Genomic DNA, 19,016 nt, shown 5'->3' with positions numbered 1-19,016 from the left:
CCTGAAGAAAGGGATGCTTGAAGCACCTTAAAACCACCTGGGATCCCCTCAGCCCCTCCCAAAACCCTGCAATAAAAGGGAGCTTTGGACACACGGAGACTTCAAAGCTGCAGAGGTTCAGGGTCAAAGGTGGAGCTGGGTAATATCTTAGCAATCACAGCCTGCTTCCCTGGGCTAGGGAACGTGGGTGGGGAGTCCTTGGGAAGCTTCCAGGTCTTCCTTGCTCACTACAGAATCTTGCAATTGCAGTAGACAGCTATCTGCAGGGCCTAACTATGGCCACTAGCCCTAGCAGCCAGCACAGGAGCCTAGCACATGCTGGCTGCAAGCTCATGGACAGGTTTTCCACCCCCCACCCCCAAAACCTGGAAGGTAGGTTTAGACTCCATACCATTTGCAAACTAGGCAATTTGCCAAGGGCCACCCAGCTGGTAAGGAAAAGCGAGCCTGGGCCTAGAGATGCCCACAGTCCAGAGATGAGAAGTCAATGGTCCACACACCACAAACTACTGTCAGCCTAGCACCCTGCACTTGCCCCTCTCGCACAGACCCTCTCCCAGGGGCGAGCAGCCCTGCAGGGCAGACACTGGCTCACAGACACCTGCATGAAAGCCCTTGGCCTCCAAGGTGTCTGAATTGCTTTGCCATCTGTGGGGAGATGGCCAGAGCAGGCACTCACACCTATGCACCAGCCCATGTAATGTGGGGCACCAGAGAAGTTTCAGCCACTACTATCGACCCAGGCCTAGCCCTCATCTAGGAAACAGGGATGAGACGGTACGAACACCAATGAAAAACAACTTTTATAGAATAGTACACTTTACAACAGCAGGTTTCCCACACTGGCCAAACATCAGCGCCAGGCTGGGCTTCAGAAGAGGAAAAGTGCAGCCAGGCATCTTGCCCTCAGGGCCTGACTGGCCCAAACTTTGGCCAGGTTGGAACGTTCTAGACAGCGGGGGTGAGGGGCAGAGACAATCTTTATTGTGCTCCAAGCCTAAGGATCCTTTGTACAAAAATAAGTCTTCATATTTTCAGTAGAGTCCCTCCAGCAGTTCAGGTTAATTTGTAAAAAATAGATTGTCATTGTAAAATCCTTTCTCCTGAGAAATCTCCAAGTCCTTGTGCCATACAGACTGGGAGATGGAAGGTCCATTTCGCGAGGTGGAGGCCCAGGTGAGGTCAGCACTTGGTTTTTGGTCAAGTTGCACTAGAAAGCATCGGTCCAGGCTCCGTGGGCAAGAAGCGCGGGTCTGTCCACCAGGAGACAATCAGGGATGCGGCTGTGAAGAGGACAGAACGCGTTAATGTGTGCGGACACCGCCCCACCTCCCAAGGCGCAGCAGGCAGTTTCAGTTTGCTTGGTTAGTTTTGGAGTCTCAGTTCATGGGTGCCTCGATCCGCTCCGAGGCGCCTACGGGGGCGGGGCGCACGCTCAGAGTCGGCTCGCGGTGACTCAGGGGCCCGCTCCCGCCGACTCATTCGGCACCCCGGCCCAGGACGCGATTTGCAATGCAAACTCACCCCGCCTCCAGCACTAGACTCGGCCGGGCTCCGCCAGCACAGGGACTTCGCCGGCCCGGCCCTGAGGCCGCTCCCCTCCTCTAGCCTCCCCCTCCCCCACCCTCAGCAGAGCCCAGAGAGGAAGTTTTGCAATCCCGGACAAACAAACGCTGGTCTTGCTCAGGCTTGAAAAAGGTTGAGGAAAAATGAAGCGTGCGCGAAATCGAAGTGATCGTCCCGGCCGAGCCCTGGCTGCAATGGGTCCCCGTGGCGCGAAGCGCCAGGCCCGCCCACCACGTGTCTCCCTTACTGCCTCTCCTCCCGACGCCCTGGAATTTACCTTAGAGGGGTTGGGTACTCAGTAGCCCCCTAACCAGCTGGAAAAGTCAAGTAGCTCGCTCTCCATGGGGCTCAGCTCTCCCTCGCAGCCGCTGTCCTCCGATGAGTAGGCGGAGCGCGGGGAGCCAGGCTCCGAACTGCCCCCGCGGTCGGGGGATGAAGAGGCGCAGGACAGCGACGCACTGGCGGGGGAGGCAGCGGGAGGCGCGCGGGCAGCCAAGGGCCGAGTGGGCGGTGTTAGCAGCCCCCCGGAAAGCGCGGCGCGCACCGCGTCGTGCTCCGCAAGCAGCCGCTGCAGCGCACGTATATATTCTACCGCGGAGCGCAGCGTCTCCACCTTACTCAGCTTCTTGCTGGCGCCGCCGTGCGGCACGTGCTGCCGCAGCGCCTGGAAGCCCAAGTTTACCAGCTTCACTCGGTTGCGTTCGCGCTCGTTGCGGCGTGCCACGGCGGCCGAGCCGCCCCCGGCTTCAGTTGCTCCAGATCGCCGGCGGCGGCTGCAGCGCAGCAGTTCCGGGGATGCGGGTCTCCGCCGAGTAGCGCAGGTTCCAGCGACTCCAGACGAGGCGGGCATGAGTCGGGGCAGCGCGCCACCGTCCATCAAGCTCGCATCCAGCCCTCGGGCGCCTTCTATGAGTTTCTGGGTGCTACAGGAAAAGTGCCCGCGAAGAACCAGGTGCGGTGGGAAGCGAACGCTCTCACCTCCACCGGTCTCAGGCAGGGCACTGCTGCAGGATTTCCTGGGGCACCGGTCGCTGACTTTCTGGAGCCCTAGGACCCCGTGTTGTACAAGGGCTGAGAGTAGGGAAGCGTGGTGCGCTCGTGTCCCGCGCGTGCGGTCAGACCTCCCCTAGTCTCCCTGTGCGCGGCTCAGGCGGCTCCTTTTAAAATGTATAGATAACCCTCCTCCGCCTGCCGCCGCCTCCTTTCTCACGCCCTCCTTCCTTCGCCTCGCCCTCCCGCCACGCTTCACCCTCCCCCCTGGCGTACACATTCTGCAAAGCTGACACCGCGAGCCCCCACCCCCACCCCTCCGGGGTGCAGTTTGCAGACTACTGCGCCCCCATGCTCCGGGCAGGTGCTTAGTGAGTCCTCGACAAGTCCTAGAGTACAGATCCCGGACTGTACTCCTTAAGTCCCACAACCCTAGGGGCTGTCAAAGGGTCTGAGTGTAATTTACAGGCATCCATATCCACCCTGGTGCTCAGCACTCAAGCCCCAATGACTACCAGGTCGCTGCACACCTAGAAAGCGTAGCCGGGTGAGGAACCCGACCAGGCTTTGCAGTAGCCAAGAAGTAGGTGAGCGCGACAACTACCCCCCAATCCCCGCGCGCGCACCCCCCAGAGCACACGCGCCACGAACCCGCTCCCACGTCCCTCCCCCTGGCGGAGGAGGCGGGAGCCGGAGTCTCGGCCAATCTGGGATCGTCCGTTTGGCCAATGACAGCTGGCGCGGTCCTATGCTGGGCCAGGAGGAAGCGTACGCCTGGCGCGTGGCTCCAGAGATGGGGAGTGTCTCAAACAAAGATCCACGCCCACTCCGCCCCACCCTGCTCCTCCTCCCGGACCCCAGTGTCCACGAACTGCTGGTGCACATCTGTCCCCCTTTGAGTGTGAGGTGGGCTTGAGGAATGGTTCAGACTTGTCTTGGGAAATCTCATGTTCCCCAGACACCTTGTTCCCATTCCGTCCCTCATGCACACCCGATGCCTTTGTGGTTTCAAGGAGCCTCAGGACCCGGTGCCCTGACATGAGGGGATACAATCAAGCCAACTCTGACCCCTCCTTTCTCAAGCTCTCTCTCATCTGCATCTTACAGCCAGCTCTCCAAGTCTGGGTCTCTATTCCCGATGTCCCTCTTTAATCTAGCCAGACTAGTTCTGTTTCAGTTCCTGGGCTTTTTGCTCAACGATACTTCTCAGGATTCCAGCGGGCCTGTCAGTACCATCCTTCCCCTGAGGCCGGTGGAGGGAGAGTTGAAGGGGCAGGGAAATGCACTGATCTTGGAAAAGTCTCAGTCCTACCCCACTGTCCCGGAACTGTGTGCCCTCAGGGTCATAGCAAGTCCAGCATTCCCAAAAAGGACTAGGTGCTCCTGAGCCAAGACCTATAGTGTTGAAGTAGTCTATCAGGCGGGTCTGGATGCCTGGAGTTACTTTCCGTGTATATATACGATTGAGGGAGGTCTATGGGACTCAGGGCCTCTCTCTGCTTCCACACTGCCAGGGAGCGTTTACCACCAGGATCCATTGGGGCTCTATATTCCTAAACTAGCCTTTTGACCGTCATGCTGTGTGGGGGAGGTGCGCTGTGAGTCGCTGCTGTCTGGGTGCCTGCTCAGTGCACCTGAATGAGACAAGTCACTTCTCTGTCTTGTGGAGCAATCCAAGTAGAAGCAGAAATTGGGCTGGGGAGAGTGTTCAGTGGGTAAAGTGCTTGCTATGCAAGTGTGAGGATCTCAGTTCAAATCCTCAGAACCCATATAAAGCCAAGTTGTGACACAGAGAACAGGCGAATCCCTGTGAATTCCCAGGCCAACTAGCTCCACAAATGCAAAAATGAACAACAGACTATCTCAAATGGGCTGGAAGGGGAGGCCCAACACCTGAGATATCCTCCAAACCCCATATACATTGTTGTGTGCACCATCACACACAGAAGTATGCACACACATACAAAATGAATGAAAGCAGATTGTATCCTGGCTCCTTGACAAACCTTGATCTGCAGAGGCCACTGCTGTCCTGCCTGCCTCCCTGCCTTTCCCTGAGTTTTTGTTTTGTTTTGTTTACTTTTCCTTAATTTGGGGAGGGAGGGGGGATAGGGCCTCCTGTAGCCTAGGCTAGCCCCGAGTTCACTATGTAGCTAAGGATGATCTTGCACTTCTGGAGCTTCTTATCCTTTTGCTTTTATCTCCAGAGTGCTGGGTTTACAGGCATGCACCACCACACCCATTGTATATGATGCCTGGGGTTGAACTCAATGCTCTCTGTACATGGTATCTGCTAGACAATCTAGTGACTGAGACACATTCTCAGACCCCTTCCTTGGTTTAAAAAACTTTATTTATTTATTTATTTATTTATTTATTTATTTATTTATTTATTTATTTATTTATTATTGTATGCATATGAGTGTTTGCCTGCATGTGTGTCTGTTCAACATGTACATGCCTAGTGCCCACAAAGATCAGAAGAAAGTGTCAGATCTCCTGGAACTGTAATTGCAGATAGTTGTGAGTCACCATGTGGGTGCTGGGAATCTGACCCAGGTGCCCTTAACCACTGAGCCATTTCTTCTCACCCCTCCTCCCTGATTCCCTCTTGACAAGCTCAAAATGACAAGAGATGTCCTTCACTCTACACCATCAAGTGAAGGCTGCAGAGCCAGGGTGGGGACAGTCCCAGGGCTCTACCATATAGGTTATTGTTCTTGAGACTCTGTGGGACTGTAGCCATCGCTCTGCTGATATGTTCAAGCGTTGTTCATCTTGGGACTGTGGAGGACAGTAGTCCTAGTCATCTACCTGGCCTTCAACTAGATTTTTTTAAATTAAAATTTAGTTTTTTGAGAATTTCATACATGAGAGCTGTATTTATATCATTTCCACCCCTTCCTCTTCCCACTCCAACTCCTTCCTTGTCTGCCTCACTCCCTCTCAAACCCGTGACCTCTCCTTTAACTATTAGTTTAATACACACACACACATACACACACACACACCCTACTGAATCCATAGTGTTGCCCATACATGTTTAGGACTGGCCACTTGGAATCAATAACCTACCAGGGAGCTCACCCCTGGAGAAAACGGATTCTTCCACCTTCAGAGCCTTAATTGATTGTCGTTCTTCAGCTAGGGGTGGAGCCCTGTGAAAGTTTCCCCATTCACATTGGCATTTGTCCATTGGTGATGTCATTTTTCAGATCTTGTATAGTGTAGCAGGAATCTTAAAAGTTCTTATTAATAAAATCAAACCTGAGCCAGGTATTGGGTTGAACACTGGAAGATCAGAGAGACAGAACAAGCCACAGCCAACCTCACCTGGCCAACTTCTCAGCTGGTCTTGTTTCCTCAGACTGGAGGCCTCTGAGTCCTCATCCAGAATGGGTCTCAGCTGAATTGCTGCTCAAAAGCCTGAATGCTTAACCAGGCCAAATGCTTAACCAGCCAAATGCCTCTAGTTTCTGGTCCTCACGCCTTATAAACCTTTTTGCTTTCTACCACCACTCCCTGGGATTAAAGGCTCACTTTCTGGGATTAAAGGCGTGAGTCACCATGCCTGGCTGTTTCCAATGTGGCCTTGAACTCACAGAGATCCAGAGGGATTTCTGTCTCTGGAATGCTAGGATTGAAGGTGTGAGTGCCACCATTTTCTAGCCTTTGTATTTAGTGGCTGTCTGTTCTCTGACCCCAGATAAGTTTATTAGGGTGCACAATATTTTGGAGAACCCAATACCACCACATTTCCCCCTTTTTGTCTAAAAATAAAAAAAGCTTATAACTAATACAAGAAAAATTATATCCAATAAGTATATACAATATACACAGTCAAGATTACATTAACAATGTCTAGTCCATTAACATTTGACAGATTCAAACAAAAAACTCCATTATATATATTAACAATGTCTAGTCCAGTAACATTTGACAAATTCAGACAAAAAATTTTCATTGCTTATCTTATTTAAAAGTATAGTCAGCCATATGGTTGAGATTTCCTGGGTATAGCTTTTCGGTCATATATAGAAGACACAATCTAGAAGCAGACTTCCTGATCCTCTGACCCTTATAATCTTTTTGCCCCTTCTTACTCCATGTTTCCTGAGTCTTTAGTGTAGGGATTGCCTTATAAATGTGTCAGCTGGGGTGGGCAATCCACAGTCAGTTGTTCTCTGCATTTTGAACATTTGTGGATTTCTGTAATGGTCTCCATCTGCTGTAAAAAGAAGCTTCTTTGATGAGGACTAAGCTACATTTAACCTGTGGATACAAGGACAAATATTTAGAATGCAGTTAGAGAGTATACTGGTTTAAGAAAACGGCTGTGGTAGGCTCTCTTCTAGCGTCCATGAGTTCGCCAGCCACAGGTAGTTGGCTAGGTTTATAGGACCAGGTCTGAATTCCCTCCTGTTGATCAAGCCACAGAGCCAATTCGGCAGTTGTTGGTTACTACCAAGATGTGACACTATTGCACCTCTGAGGGTATCTTTCTGGGCTGGTTGTTGTTGTTCATAGGCTTTGTAGTTTCTCCATCTAGCTTGCTATCCACAGCTGGTTTCTGGCTCTCGGGAGCAGAGCTTGCAAGACGCCTTAAGACTCAGGACTCCTAGGAGTGAGCCTCTGTTGAGACTCAGTCCTTTCAGAGGTCCCACCATGTTTCCTTCCTCCCAGGCTGGCATCTACCCTACTTTGTAACACATCTTTCTCTGTCCCGCCAGCCAGCTCTCAAATAATGACACAGAGACAGCTTATTAATTATGAAAGCTCGGCCTTAGCTTAGGCTTGCTCTCAACTAGCTCTTATAACTTAACCCATTTCTATTAATCTACATCTACCACATGTTTTTTTTTTTTTTAACCTCTTCTCCATTTCTGTATGTCTGACTTATTCCTCATCTTCTGGCATCTCTCTCATGCTTAGATTCATCTCCTACTTCCCCTCTCTCTCTCTGCCTGGAAGAAGTCCCACCTATACCCCCCTGCCTAGCTACTAGCTATTCTTTAGTTTTTTAGCTCTTTAAACCAATCACAGCAATATATCTTCACACAGTGTATAAAAAATATCCTACAACATTTCTCCTTTTTTGTCTAAATAAAAAGGAAAGGTTTTAACTCCAACATAGTAAAACTATGTACAAAGAACAATTATCAGGTAAGAATTACATTTACAATGTCCAGTCTATCTGTATTTGGAAAATTCAGAGAAAATATTCCATTATCTATCCTATCTTGGTGAGTCAAAAGTTTTGTACCTAATTTACTTTCTATACTAACTTGTATTACCAACCTAAAACTATCTTTTTAGACCTCAAAATATTTTCTTAGATAAACAACTTAAGCTTTTATGTCTTTCAACCTTATATACTTTATATGTCTTTTGTGAGTTTCTTTTCTGAATTTGGTAACAAGGAAAACTGTAACTATAACTATTTAGTCTTTAACTCCACTGAAGACCTGAGAAGGATATAATATTACCTGCATAAACAGAAAGTGTAGAGCAAGCAACTTCCAAAACTAAGAAACAGAGACATCTAATCACCCCAAGGTTCCTCTGCTACTTTGAAGGATCCATCTTCAGCCTGGGCCTAGAGTATCTGACAGACTTTTCTGTGAAGCAGGAATTTGAAGGACTGTCCTATCTCGTCTTGGCAAAGTTCAGCAATTGCCTTCTTTTGTGTTCTGCGTGTCTAAATTGGACAGCATTCTGTTAGCAGTCAAGGCAAGGGCAGTTTCTTTGCCCAGTGGCTAACTTTGCCACAAATGAAAGTAAATTCCATATGGAGTTTCTTCAATGCTCTTTATCCTCTTTTGAACTAAACTGGTGCTGCCAGGAGCAGATGTGTCTCACTGTCACGAAAAGCCTTATGTTATTAAAACATTTTAAATGCTACATTCTGTAGGTCTTTGAAGTATTTGAAGACCATCTATTTAAAATGTATCTCTGACCTTAAAAACATATCTAACATGACTGTAAATTTGGTTGTTGTAGATGACTAACTACTAACCTGTCTTTCTTTATTATGCTAAATAGCTTCAAGGACTGGAACTTTACATCACATTTTTAAATGAGTTGCATAGGTACAAAACCTTAAACAAGAAATAGAAACATACATACAGTATATATAAAAAAATAACCTTAAATTTGTATCAATATATAAAAATCCATAGCAATGCAAATATTTGAGGCTAGTGGTTGTTCAAAAATAGACTCAACAATCCACCCTTTTATCCCACCATTTTTATACTATATTTCCCCCTTTTCCCTTTCAGAAAGAGATCCTTGGATTTAATGTTTTTTTGCTCAGCTTCTTCCCTGACCATGACCAACAACAATGTGTAACTGATGGGTTTTTTAGCGGTGCTCTTACCCCCAAGGAAAAGTCACGAAACACGACAGAATCCACTAACAAGAGTTTTATCAAGACAAAGAAAAAGGGATAGATGTGATCAGGCCTGTGGAAGGACACATGAAAGAAAAAGAGCCAGGAACATGGGGCCTGTCTTATAAAGGCCAGAATGCACCTGCGCACACAGGCCATGTGGCTATTCCACGCATGCGCATAGATCACGTGGTCACGTCCGTGTCACTACATGACCACGTAGCCATGGGGCATGGGGCATGAGGGACATACGACCCGGAAATGACTAGGCGGAGATGACTAAGTGTCCCGCCGGGCATGTATGACCATGGGGGCGTGGTTGGAATTCCTATCAGCAACCAATCTCCCTAAACAATGATAAACATCCATAATCAATTGAATGACCAAAAGCCACCCACCCCACCTCTTGGGATTGTGGGTATCATGTTCTCTAGATTGCTTCCTGTTGTCTGGGAGTGACAGCATCTTTGGGGGATCCTGAGAAAATTGGAATAAAGGTCAAGTCCTGAGAGAGCTAGCAATATATATATATATATATATATATATATATATATATATATATATATATATATATGTATATATATATATATATATATATATATATATATATTTACATAGTCTCTGTGTGATGGAAAAGTGTAGAGCTTATCTGAAGTTTTGGCTGGAGTAGTATGTGAGGCTTGACCACTTCAGCTCATAGCTTTGAAGTTGTTCTGGATGCAGAATTTTGAGGAAACTGCAACAGAGGCATTCTGAGAGGCTGGATCACCTGGGCTACTTTACTGGTGTCTGATCTTTTTTTTTTTCTAAAAACACATAAACTTTTAAAGGTAACACACACACACACACACACACACACACACACACACATATCTGCATTAACACAAGTATCGAATGTGTAGTGTGCACAAGTCAGTTAAAGATGATGTTTTGTTTTATGTATGAGCAGGTAAAAGGCATCTGTTTTTGTAAGTCTGTTTGGACTGTATAACCAAATCTCTCTCTATCCATGCCATATGAAAGGATGGCATGTAATAACAAGTCATGAGGACTCTGTATCCAATAAGATTTATCATGTCTCATCCAATCTTAGAGCTGTTCCTATGCAGAGGGATCAGCATACACGTCACCTGTCTTGTAGTCTTTCCAAAGTCTTCCTCCCTCATGTCTGTAACCAAGATCCTCAGGAAGTCTCCCCTGGTCAAATCTGATCTCTATTAGCTTTGGAGGAATCCATAGTTTTTCCTTTCCCATGGCGGGCCGGGGTGGGGGGGGAGGCGTAGCTTCTCCCCCAATGCAATGTATTTCCCAATTTCCATCCTGAAGTCCATCTCTAAAGTATACAGGCTGGTTTAATTCAGTATTCTCTTCCACAATCCAATGTCTCTCAGCAGCTGCCATTCCCTCATCAGCATTCAAGAAATTCAAAGTCAACAAAGCACCATACAGGATCCAGACATCCTCTGTATTTCCTATCCTTATGTGGCATTATTATTATTATTATTATTATTATTATTATTGCTTTACTCTTTCTTTAAAGACATGACTTTATTATTTTTAAACTATTTTTTTCTATGACTGACTACACCCATTTTCTCTTCTTTCTTTAGCATCTGAGTACATTTTTAAACATACTGTACCTTTTTAGAGGTTTTCTGTGTCTGGACCTGGCTTTACTAAGTAAGCACTTGCAGTGTTCTCAGACCATGTGAGACAAATCTTAAACTGTCTTGTCTGCTGTCACATGGCTCAGCTTAGCACATGTTGCTGGCACATGGCACTGGTGGCTGGCTCCAGCCTGCAGGCAGTGGCCAGTAGCCATTCCTCTGTACACTGAGCACTGGCCTGCCTGAGAGACTATAGGACTAGGAAGCCACGTCCGGCTCCTTGTCCAGAACTTTTCTTAGCTTTCTCAGGCCTGTTTGGATATTCAAGCCTCCTCATTGGACATATGTAGATGAATTTTTCTTTGGGCTGCCAGCTCCCAAATAATGACACAGAGACTTAATTATGAAAGCTTGGCCTTAGCTTAGGCTTGTTCTCAACTAGCTCTTATAACTTAAATTAACCCATTTCTATTCATCTATGTTTTACCATGTGGCTTTTTTTCTGTACTACTACTCCATTTCTGTATGCCTGACTTGTCCTGTATCTCCTGGTATCTCTCTCACACCTAGGTTCATTTCCTGCTTCTTCTCTTTCTGCCTAGAAGACCCGCCCATACCCTCTTCCTGACTATTGGCTGTTCAGCTCCTTATTAAACCAATCACAGCCGTACATCTTCACACAGTGTACAAATATCCCACAAGACTCCTATCAGGCCAGTGTCTCATCCCACCCAGCACCTTTCTGACCTCTGCCACCCCATCCTCATCCTGACCCTCTCACTTTCTGCAAGCTTACCCTATCTTCCTCAGCTTCAAGGTGACATTTCACTAGGGACTGGTGTCTTCCTAGGTTCCCCCTCCTTTCTTAACCTCATTTACCCACACCCTCTGACCTCTGACTTCTGCCAGCCTTCAACACGGGGCAGTTCTGTTGTTCTGCAAGCAATTCTCTCCTGGACACGTGAGTCTCATATGTCTCTCTTGTAGAACCCTGGCTCTATCCTTATCCATGTAGTCTCCATGTTGGATGTTTTGAAACAGTCAAATGTCCAACAGACAAATGGATGGATAAAGCATGAGCTGACCCCAAAGGGACTATGACTCAGCCAAGAGAAGAGCTGAAACACTGGTGGGCACCATGGTGTTGGTAGAGATGAGTCAGTGAAAGAGGGCAAAATCAAACACCACATATTATATGACTTCGTTTACAAGAAATGTCCAGAATAGGACAATCCCCAGAAACAGAAACAGACACAGGGACAAGAATGAGGGGGAGGTGGTGGCTACAGGGTATGGATTTCCTTTTAATCACAATATTCTATGGAGTAGGGAAATGGCTCAGCACATAAAGTGCTTGCCATGCATGCAAGCCCAGAGGCCTGGATCTGAGTTCCCAGAAGCCATGCAAAGCCTGGCATTCCTGTCTTCACAGTCTTGCTGTGATGAGCTGGGCGATGGAAAGGAGAGTTACTGGAAACTCAAGGCCAGCTGGCTGAGAACAGACAATTGTGAACAGTGAAGAAATCTTGTCCAGAAAGTCAGAACTCGAGGACTGACCCTCAAGGGAATCTGATCCCCACACATGCTATGGCACACACGTGCATACAGGCTAACTCTGCTGAAGCTTACATGCTGTGAATGAATGGTTCAATGAAGTGTGTGGAGTGTGACTATGCTCAGAAGACAGCTGGAAGACTTCGATATGGCATGTGCCACGCCATCTCCTCGGTGCCTCTCCTTTGCAGTGGTCTTCTATTCCCGGCTTGTGTGACTTCTCTTGAGTCTCCATCCCTGAGCTCTCAGGTAGGGGCAGAACAGCTTTGTCGGAGAACCTGATAGCAAATCTGTCTTGCTTTGCAGGCTACATAGTCAGTGTCACGTGCCCTGAATTGCTAGCGAACAAATGCTACCACAGACATAAAACAAAATAAACAAACACACAAACAAAAAAAACCCCACCAAGTTTCCCAGCAAAAAAACAGCCACTGCATCTGGAACTTCAGGTCCTGTTTATGCATTACAAAAAGTTATTTTGGTTTTGATGTGTGTGGGTGTGGGTGTGCATACACATGTTTATGTGGGTATGGGCATACATGTGTGTGGGATACATGTGCACTATGTGTACAGGAACACATGGCAGCCAGAGGACAACCTCAGGTGTTGTGGCATCTACTTTTTTTTTTTGAGATAGGGCCTCTCACTGGCTTTTATCAGGTGGCTGACTGGTCAGCAAGTCCCAGGGATCCTCTTGTCTCTGCCTCCCCTGGAATTGCAAGCAGTGAGCAAGCCTAGCTTTTTTTTATGTAGATTCTGAAGTTCAAACTCAGGTCCTCACATCCAGCAAGGCGAAATCTCAGGTAGCCTAAATATTGACCTTTTAAACCACATAAATATTTTCTAATTTTAAAAATCCAGTATTTATCTTATTTTATGGTATGGGTGTTTTGCCTTCATGTATACATATATGCACCTTATTAGTGCGGTACCTACAGAGAAAAGGACAGGGCCTCAGAATTTCTGGAACTGGAGTGGTTGTGAATCTCTATATGAGATTGAACCTAGGTCCTCTGCAAGGGCAACAAGTGTTCTTAACCACTGAGCAATCTCTCCCACCCGTCTAGCTTTGGGACAGTACTACAGCAGGTAAAGGTCCTAATGCAAGCCACAATTTCTATCCATGTGACATGAGGACTGAACCTCAGTCCTCCACAGCTTCCCAAACTGAATTCATAGTAGGCTTATCTTATACTTCTTTTCCTTCAGCCCATGTTCCTCCTAAGTCCTCTCCACATAGATGTCTCCATAGCCATGACAGGTCAGCCACATGGGTACCGTCCTCTTTCCCCATAGTCATTTACCTGTGACCTGGCATCTTCTCCAGCTGGATTTCCACCTTGCCCTTGGAGGTGGACCTTTGACTACTCTCGTCTCCTGAGTGTGGAGTTCGCCTCCCACTGTCTGAGCTCCACCTCCAAGCAGGGACAGTCTGGCCAAACGCAGTCAGATCAGGCCTGGCCCTTGGGATTCAGTCTCAGCTTTCCAAATGCTGTATTGAGAGCCATCTGCCTGTATGGTCCCCAGGCCACCCCATTCCATCCCCTTGGGAATGGTGCAAACACAGCCATCCCTCAACAACTGTCATTTCTTCATCAGTGGGCTCTGTGACTCTCAGATAGCAACGGAGCCTATGTAGACCATCTACGGGTCTCATGGAATAGAAGGGGAAACTCTCCAAGGCTCTGCTGGTGAGTAAGAAGCAAAGGATCAGCTAGTTCAACACAAACTGCCTACCGTTGTGACACCCTGAGACCTCACTGAGGCCTTGGACAGACAGCTTGGTTCCAGGCCATGCCCTGGAATTAGACAATGCCATTAAGAAGAAGCCACTCAGCCTGATGGCAGAGGATAACTGGCCCCCTGTCAACTCATCAGACATCAAACCATGAGGGAAGCTGCCATATCCACAACAGCAGATATTCTCCAGGGATGTTCCTGTGCACGGCAAGACAACCTGGAAAGGAGTGTGGCAAGCACGGTGGCAGATGCAATAAAAAGGCCGAAAGGAAGATCCAGGTGACATGCGGCTCTCTCTAAAGTCAAAGAGTAATCAGGAGGAAGGGCTGGGTAGAGGGCTCAGTCAATAAAGAGTCTGCCAGGCAGGCATGATCCCCAAGGCCTTCACAGATTCCGGGTGTGGTGGTGTGCTTGTAATCCCAGTGCTGGGGAAGCAGAGACAGGTGGATCCCTGGAGTTTGTTGGCCCTAGGTCCCACAGAGATCAAGCTCAAAAAACCCAAAGTGGACAGCTCCTGAGAAACGACACCTGAGGTTGACTTCTGGCCTCTATGCACACACACACACACACACAACACACAAACACATACACATATATACATACAAACATATATACACACATGTACATGCATATATATACACACAAACATATACAAACATTCATACACATAAGCACACAAACATGCATGTACATATATATATAAACAAACATAAACACACAAACACACATACACACACACACACACACACACACACACACAAGAAAAGCCAAGAGGGTGTCCACAAGCCTAAATGAAGGTGGTGTGGTGAGAACAAGGCCTATGAAGTCCTGTAGAGATTTGACTTCACCATAAGAGGATACTTTACAAAACAGGAAAGACAGGACAGAAATGAACAACACGTTTGACTCTAGAACATCAAGAAAGATTTCAAAAAAAAAACAAAAACCTAGATAATTAGTGATCAGGGAAGGTCAGCAAGATAGTGAATCATTCTCAGCACCTATATGGTAGATCACAAAGCCGTCTCCTGTCTCATTTGAGTACTGCACTCACATGGTATATATTCAGACACACACACTATACAGATCTATCTATCTATCTATCTATCTATCTATCTATCTATCTATCTATCTATACATATATATATAAACACACACACGTGTATAACAAAAGACAGAAGATCATGGCTGGAAAATGGCTCACTACTTAAGAGTACATACTGCTTTTCTAGAGGACTGGGGTTCAGTCCCCAGCACCTACATTGGGTGGCTCACAAATCTGTCCTCCAACTCTAGGGGATCTGACACCCTCTTTTGGCAACCATATGTAGGTGCACATACACATGTAGACATGTATAACATAAAATAAATACTTTAAAATTTTAAGTCAAGAGCTGGGTAACAGGAGAGGACCTCCACATAACTCCCAAAGACAAAGACTCAAAACTGAGTCAATGGCCTAAAAACTGGGTTTTTTCCCTTGTGTTATGTACTTTGATCATTTCACACCTCCATTGCACTCTTTCCACTCCTCACTTCTTCCTCTTCTTCTTCTTCTTCTTCTTTTTTTTTTTGGTTTTTCGAGACAGGGTTTCTCTGTGTAGCTTTGCGCCTTTCCTGGAACTCGCTTTGGAGACCAGCTGGCCTCGAACTCACAGAGATCCGCCTGGCTCTGCCTCCAGAGTGCTGAGATTAAAGGCGTGCGCCACCACCGCCCGGCTTCTTCCTCTTCTTAAACAGCTTCCCTTCTACATTTGTCTTCTTCTTGTTGTTGTTTTTCAAGACAGGGTTTCTCTGTGTAGCCCTCGCTGTCCTGGATCTCGATCTGTAGACCAGGCTGGCCTCGAACTCACAGAGATCTGCCTGGCTCTGTCTCCTGAGTGCTGGGATTAAAAGCGTGTGCCACCACCTGCCAGCCTGCTGTTCTTTTTAAATCTAGATTCCACATATGAGGAAATACGCAGTGTTTGGCGGTCTGAGCCTGGCTTACTTTACTTAGAGCGATGATCCCCATTCCCACCCATTTTCCTGCTGATGACATAATCTCACACTTTCTGGCTGAATAACACTCTATTCTGTATATAGATCACATTTTCTTTATCTGTTTAACAGTCATGGGGCATCTAGGCTGATCAATAAGTGCTGTTGTGAACAGTGCAACAATGCACATGGGCTTGTGAGTATCTGTGGTTTGCTAGCTTGGAGTCCTGTCCATAAGCACCAGGAGCAGCATAGCTGTGTTGGGTTTTGGAGGGAATCACCATTCTGATTTCCATAGCAGCTGCATTAGTCCATATTCCTACCAGTATTTGTTGTTAGAAAAATTGATTTTGTAAGTGTGTATGCATGTTCGTGTGTGTGCACATGTGTGAAGGGTACACGTGCATGTGTGTGAATGTGTAGGTCAGAGGTTGGGTGTCTTCCTCAATCACTCTCCACTGGATTTTTTTGAGACAGGGACTCTCACTGAGCCTGGAGCTCTTCCAGGCTAGGCTACCCTCCCAGCAAGTCCCAGGAATCCTCCTGGCCCTACCTGGCTGGCACTGGGTTAGTAGGTTTTACACAGCTGCTGAGGATTGAACTCTGGTCCTCATGCTTGAGCTTTACTGACTGAGACAGCTCCACAGACCAAAGGCTGATTGTGAATGAATGAATGAGTGAATGAATGATTTTTTTGGAGACCAGATCTTTCTGTGTAGGCCAGGATGGCCTACAACTGGCTATGTAGACCAAGCTGTTCTCAAACTCACAGAGAGCACCTGCTTCTGCTTTCCAAGTAACAGGATTAAAGGCATATACCACCACACTTGCCCCAAAAGTGACTTTTAAAAAATCAATAAAATAAGCTTTAATTTTTTTCTCATAATAGAGATGGAACCAAAGGCCTCTTGGCATGTCAAGCAAGTATTCTGCCTCTAAGCAACACACCTCCAAAACAAACAAGTCTTACCAAGATAAGAGATACTCTTGTTTTTGTTTTTATTTTGCTTTTTAAGAGAGTCTAAGTATATAGCCCAGACTAACCTTGAACTTGTTATGTAGGCCAGGCTGGTCTTGAAATCATGTTCCTCTTGTCTCAGCCTTCCAACTGCTGGGATTACACACATATTCCATCAGGCCCTGCTGACACATATTTTTAAAATAATAGGAATAATGGGGCTGGGGTATATATTGGTGGTAAAATCATGTGCTCATTGGGCTTAAAGACCTGGGTTCAATCCCCAGGGGCCCAAATATCAACAAAACATTAGAAAAACACCAGAAACAGGAATATCAACAAGTATAAAAGCAAAAAAACATTTTAAGTTGAGGAAGAGTTTCCATTAATAACTAAGATAAAGTTATAGGGACAGAATAGAAGCTCCCCTTTCCTAAAACAGAAACAACCAATTCAGAAAGCCACAAAGGACAGTGTCCCATGAGATGGGCACCCAGTGGAGGGCCTGGTGATGCCCTCCTCCTATGGAGAGACTCTCCCTGCTGTGGTCCAGGAGTCACCAGAGTCATGGAAGCATGTCAAGGCTTCTATGGGAAGGAGTCAGAGGCTGAGCAAGGATCATGCTGAGGACTCAGTTCAGAGCCCAGCTCTCACTTGGGCTGTCCATCAGCCATAGCAGGGGGCCACATAACTCAGAAAGCATTAAGTGTTGTGTGTGGACTTCAGGAGTAAGGAACATTACCCTAAATGAGCATCACTCAAGTCCTTCCAAACCCCAAAACATCAAAGTGTAACTCCACACTGCAACTCAGCCATGCCCAGGACAGAGCTGGAAACCAGAAACACAAAAAATACCTGGGGCCAAAAGGACTAAAACTTGGCCTGACGATGACTCAGCACAGAAAGGTACTCACCATGCAAGCCTGGTGACCTGAGTGCAGTCCCTGGGAGCCATAGTGGAAAGAAGAGAGTTAGCTCCTGAAAGTTGTCCTCTGACCTCCACAGGCATGCTGTGCAATGTATCCAAGTGCACCTGCACACGCTCATGTGCATGCACACCACACACACACACACACACACACACACACACACACACACACACACACACACACGGGGTGGGGGTGTGGAAATGAAATCAATATTGAAAAGAAGAAGATAGGGGCTAGAGGGATAACTTACTGGTTAAGAACATCTACTGCTCTTGCAGAGGACCAGAGGTCAGTTCCCTGCACCCATGTTGAGTAGCTCACAACTTCCTATAACTCCAGCTCCAGGGGGTCCTCTTCTGTCCTCTGTGGGCACCCACATGTACATATGAATACACACACACACACACACACACACACACACACACACACACACACACACACATACCCTATCTTAAACAAATATTTTTAAGATTTAAGTTACAATGTCTAGTACCCAACTGTCTTAATAACTTTTCTCATTGCTGTGACTGAAAATCAGGCAAAAGGAACTATGTGGGGGAAACAGACACTTCTTCATCTCCCCAGGAACAGTGTCACAAAACAGGTCACAGGCAAGGTCAGCAAAACATTACTGTGGCTTAGTTTCCCATGCTGAATGTCAAGGAGAAGCACAGGAGGCAGTTAGTTACAAGAGCAGAAGACATCCCCGGAAGTTCTGGAGACAAGAACAACAGCATCTGGGGTGGAAAATGCATCAGTGGCAAATTGGATGCTGTGGAAGGAAAGGCTTGTGAAGCTGACGGTACAGAAGGGGGTCCCATCTGAAGGTCAGCACAGACAGGCAAGGTGAGAAGCACACGTCTAATACACACGGGAGCTCCTGAATGAGAACGAGAAATGAGACAGAAAAACACCCGGAGAAAAAAATAACTGAAAAATTTCCAAATTTGATAAAAATCATAAGCCTACAGATCCAGAAAGCTCAGCAAAACCTAAGAACAAAGAAAATACATCACGATCATATTATGTGAAACCAGGAAAGGAAAAAACATTCTTAGTCAGAGGAAAATGATACATATGCATACATGCAGAAAAAATAATTTGTATGCAGAGACACCAAAAGGAGATGACACAATACTGGTACATCTGTTCACAGCAGTATTTCTTAAAACAGCCAAGGGGTGGAGGAAGCCCACATTCACTATTGGTGGGGGGCGAGAATGGATAAGCACAATGTAGTCGGCCATTCTTAAACATGAAGGAGAGGATGGGATGGAGAGATGGCTCCGTAGCTGCGGCTC

At 46.8% G+C, this 19,016-nt stretch overlaps 1 protein-coding gene and 1 long non-coding RNA gene across 17 annotated transcripts in view; both read right to left on the bottom strand.

Moving 5' to 3' along the window:
- Positions 1-782: 782 nt before the first annotated feature.
- On the bottom strand, positions 783-3,505 carry Ascl2 (achaete-scute family bHLH transcription factor 2). The gene is made up of 4 exons (XM_052760111.1): positions 3,394-3,505; positions 2,833-2,945; positions 1,844-2,692; positions 783-1,283 (listed from the first exon to the last, which is right to left on the bottom strand). Exons 1-3 carry the CDS (start codon positions 3,503-3,505, stop codon positions 1,862-1,864), a joined length of 1,056 nt encoding a protein of 351 aa, XP_052616071.1. The 3' UTR covers positions 783-1,283; positions 1,844-1,861.
- Positions 3,506-5,835: 2,330 nt separating this feature from the next.
- The window catches only part of LOC128124454 (uncharacterized), a 95,402-nt gene continuing 82,221 nt past the window's right edge, over positions 5,836-19,016 (bottom strand). For 6 of the 16 annotated variants that reach the window (XR_008222874.1, XR_008222876.1, XR_008222875.1 and 3 more), the window contains 2 exons: positions 16,873-16,968; positions 5,836-6,828 (listed from right to left, as the gene is read on the bottom strand). This is a non-coding gene — a long non-coding RNA (uncharacterized LOC128124454). Of the gene's footprint in view, positions 8,415-16,872; positions 16,972-17,700; positions 17,731-19,016 lie in introns of all 16 variants that reach the window. The other 10 variants (XR_008222867.1, XR_008222863.1, XR_008222870.1 and 7 more) reach the window with 10 other exon arrangements.

This window comes from Peromyscus californicus, unplaced genomic scaffold (assembly GCF_007827085.1).
Source record: "Peromyscus californicus insignis strain IS unplaced genomic scaffold, ASM782708v3 Scaffold_4__1_contigs__length_199733344, whole genome shotgun sequence".
Lineage (NCBI taxonomy): Eukaryota > Metazoa > Chordata > Mammalia > Rodentia > Cricetidae > Peromyscus > Peromyscus californicus.
Note: the sequence above shows the minus strand (reverse complement) of the source record. Positions and strands in the feature narration are given on the sequence as shown.

Excerpts from the sequence above, each read along its gene's own strand:
- Ascl2 (XM_052760111.1), bottom strand. The coding sequence starts at position 3,505 with ATGAGATTTCCCAAGACAAGTCTGAACCATTCCTCAAGCCCACCTCAC. Across the intron at positions 2,946-3,393 it reads GGTCCGGGAGGAGGAGCAGG|GACTTGTCGAGGACTCACTA; the intron begins GTGGGGCGGAGT and ends TCTGTACTCTAG. Across the intron at positions 2,693-2,832 it reads GTGTCAGCTTTGCAGAATGT|GGGAGGTCTGACCGCACGCG; the intron begins GTACGCCAGGGG and ends CAGGGAGACTAG.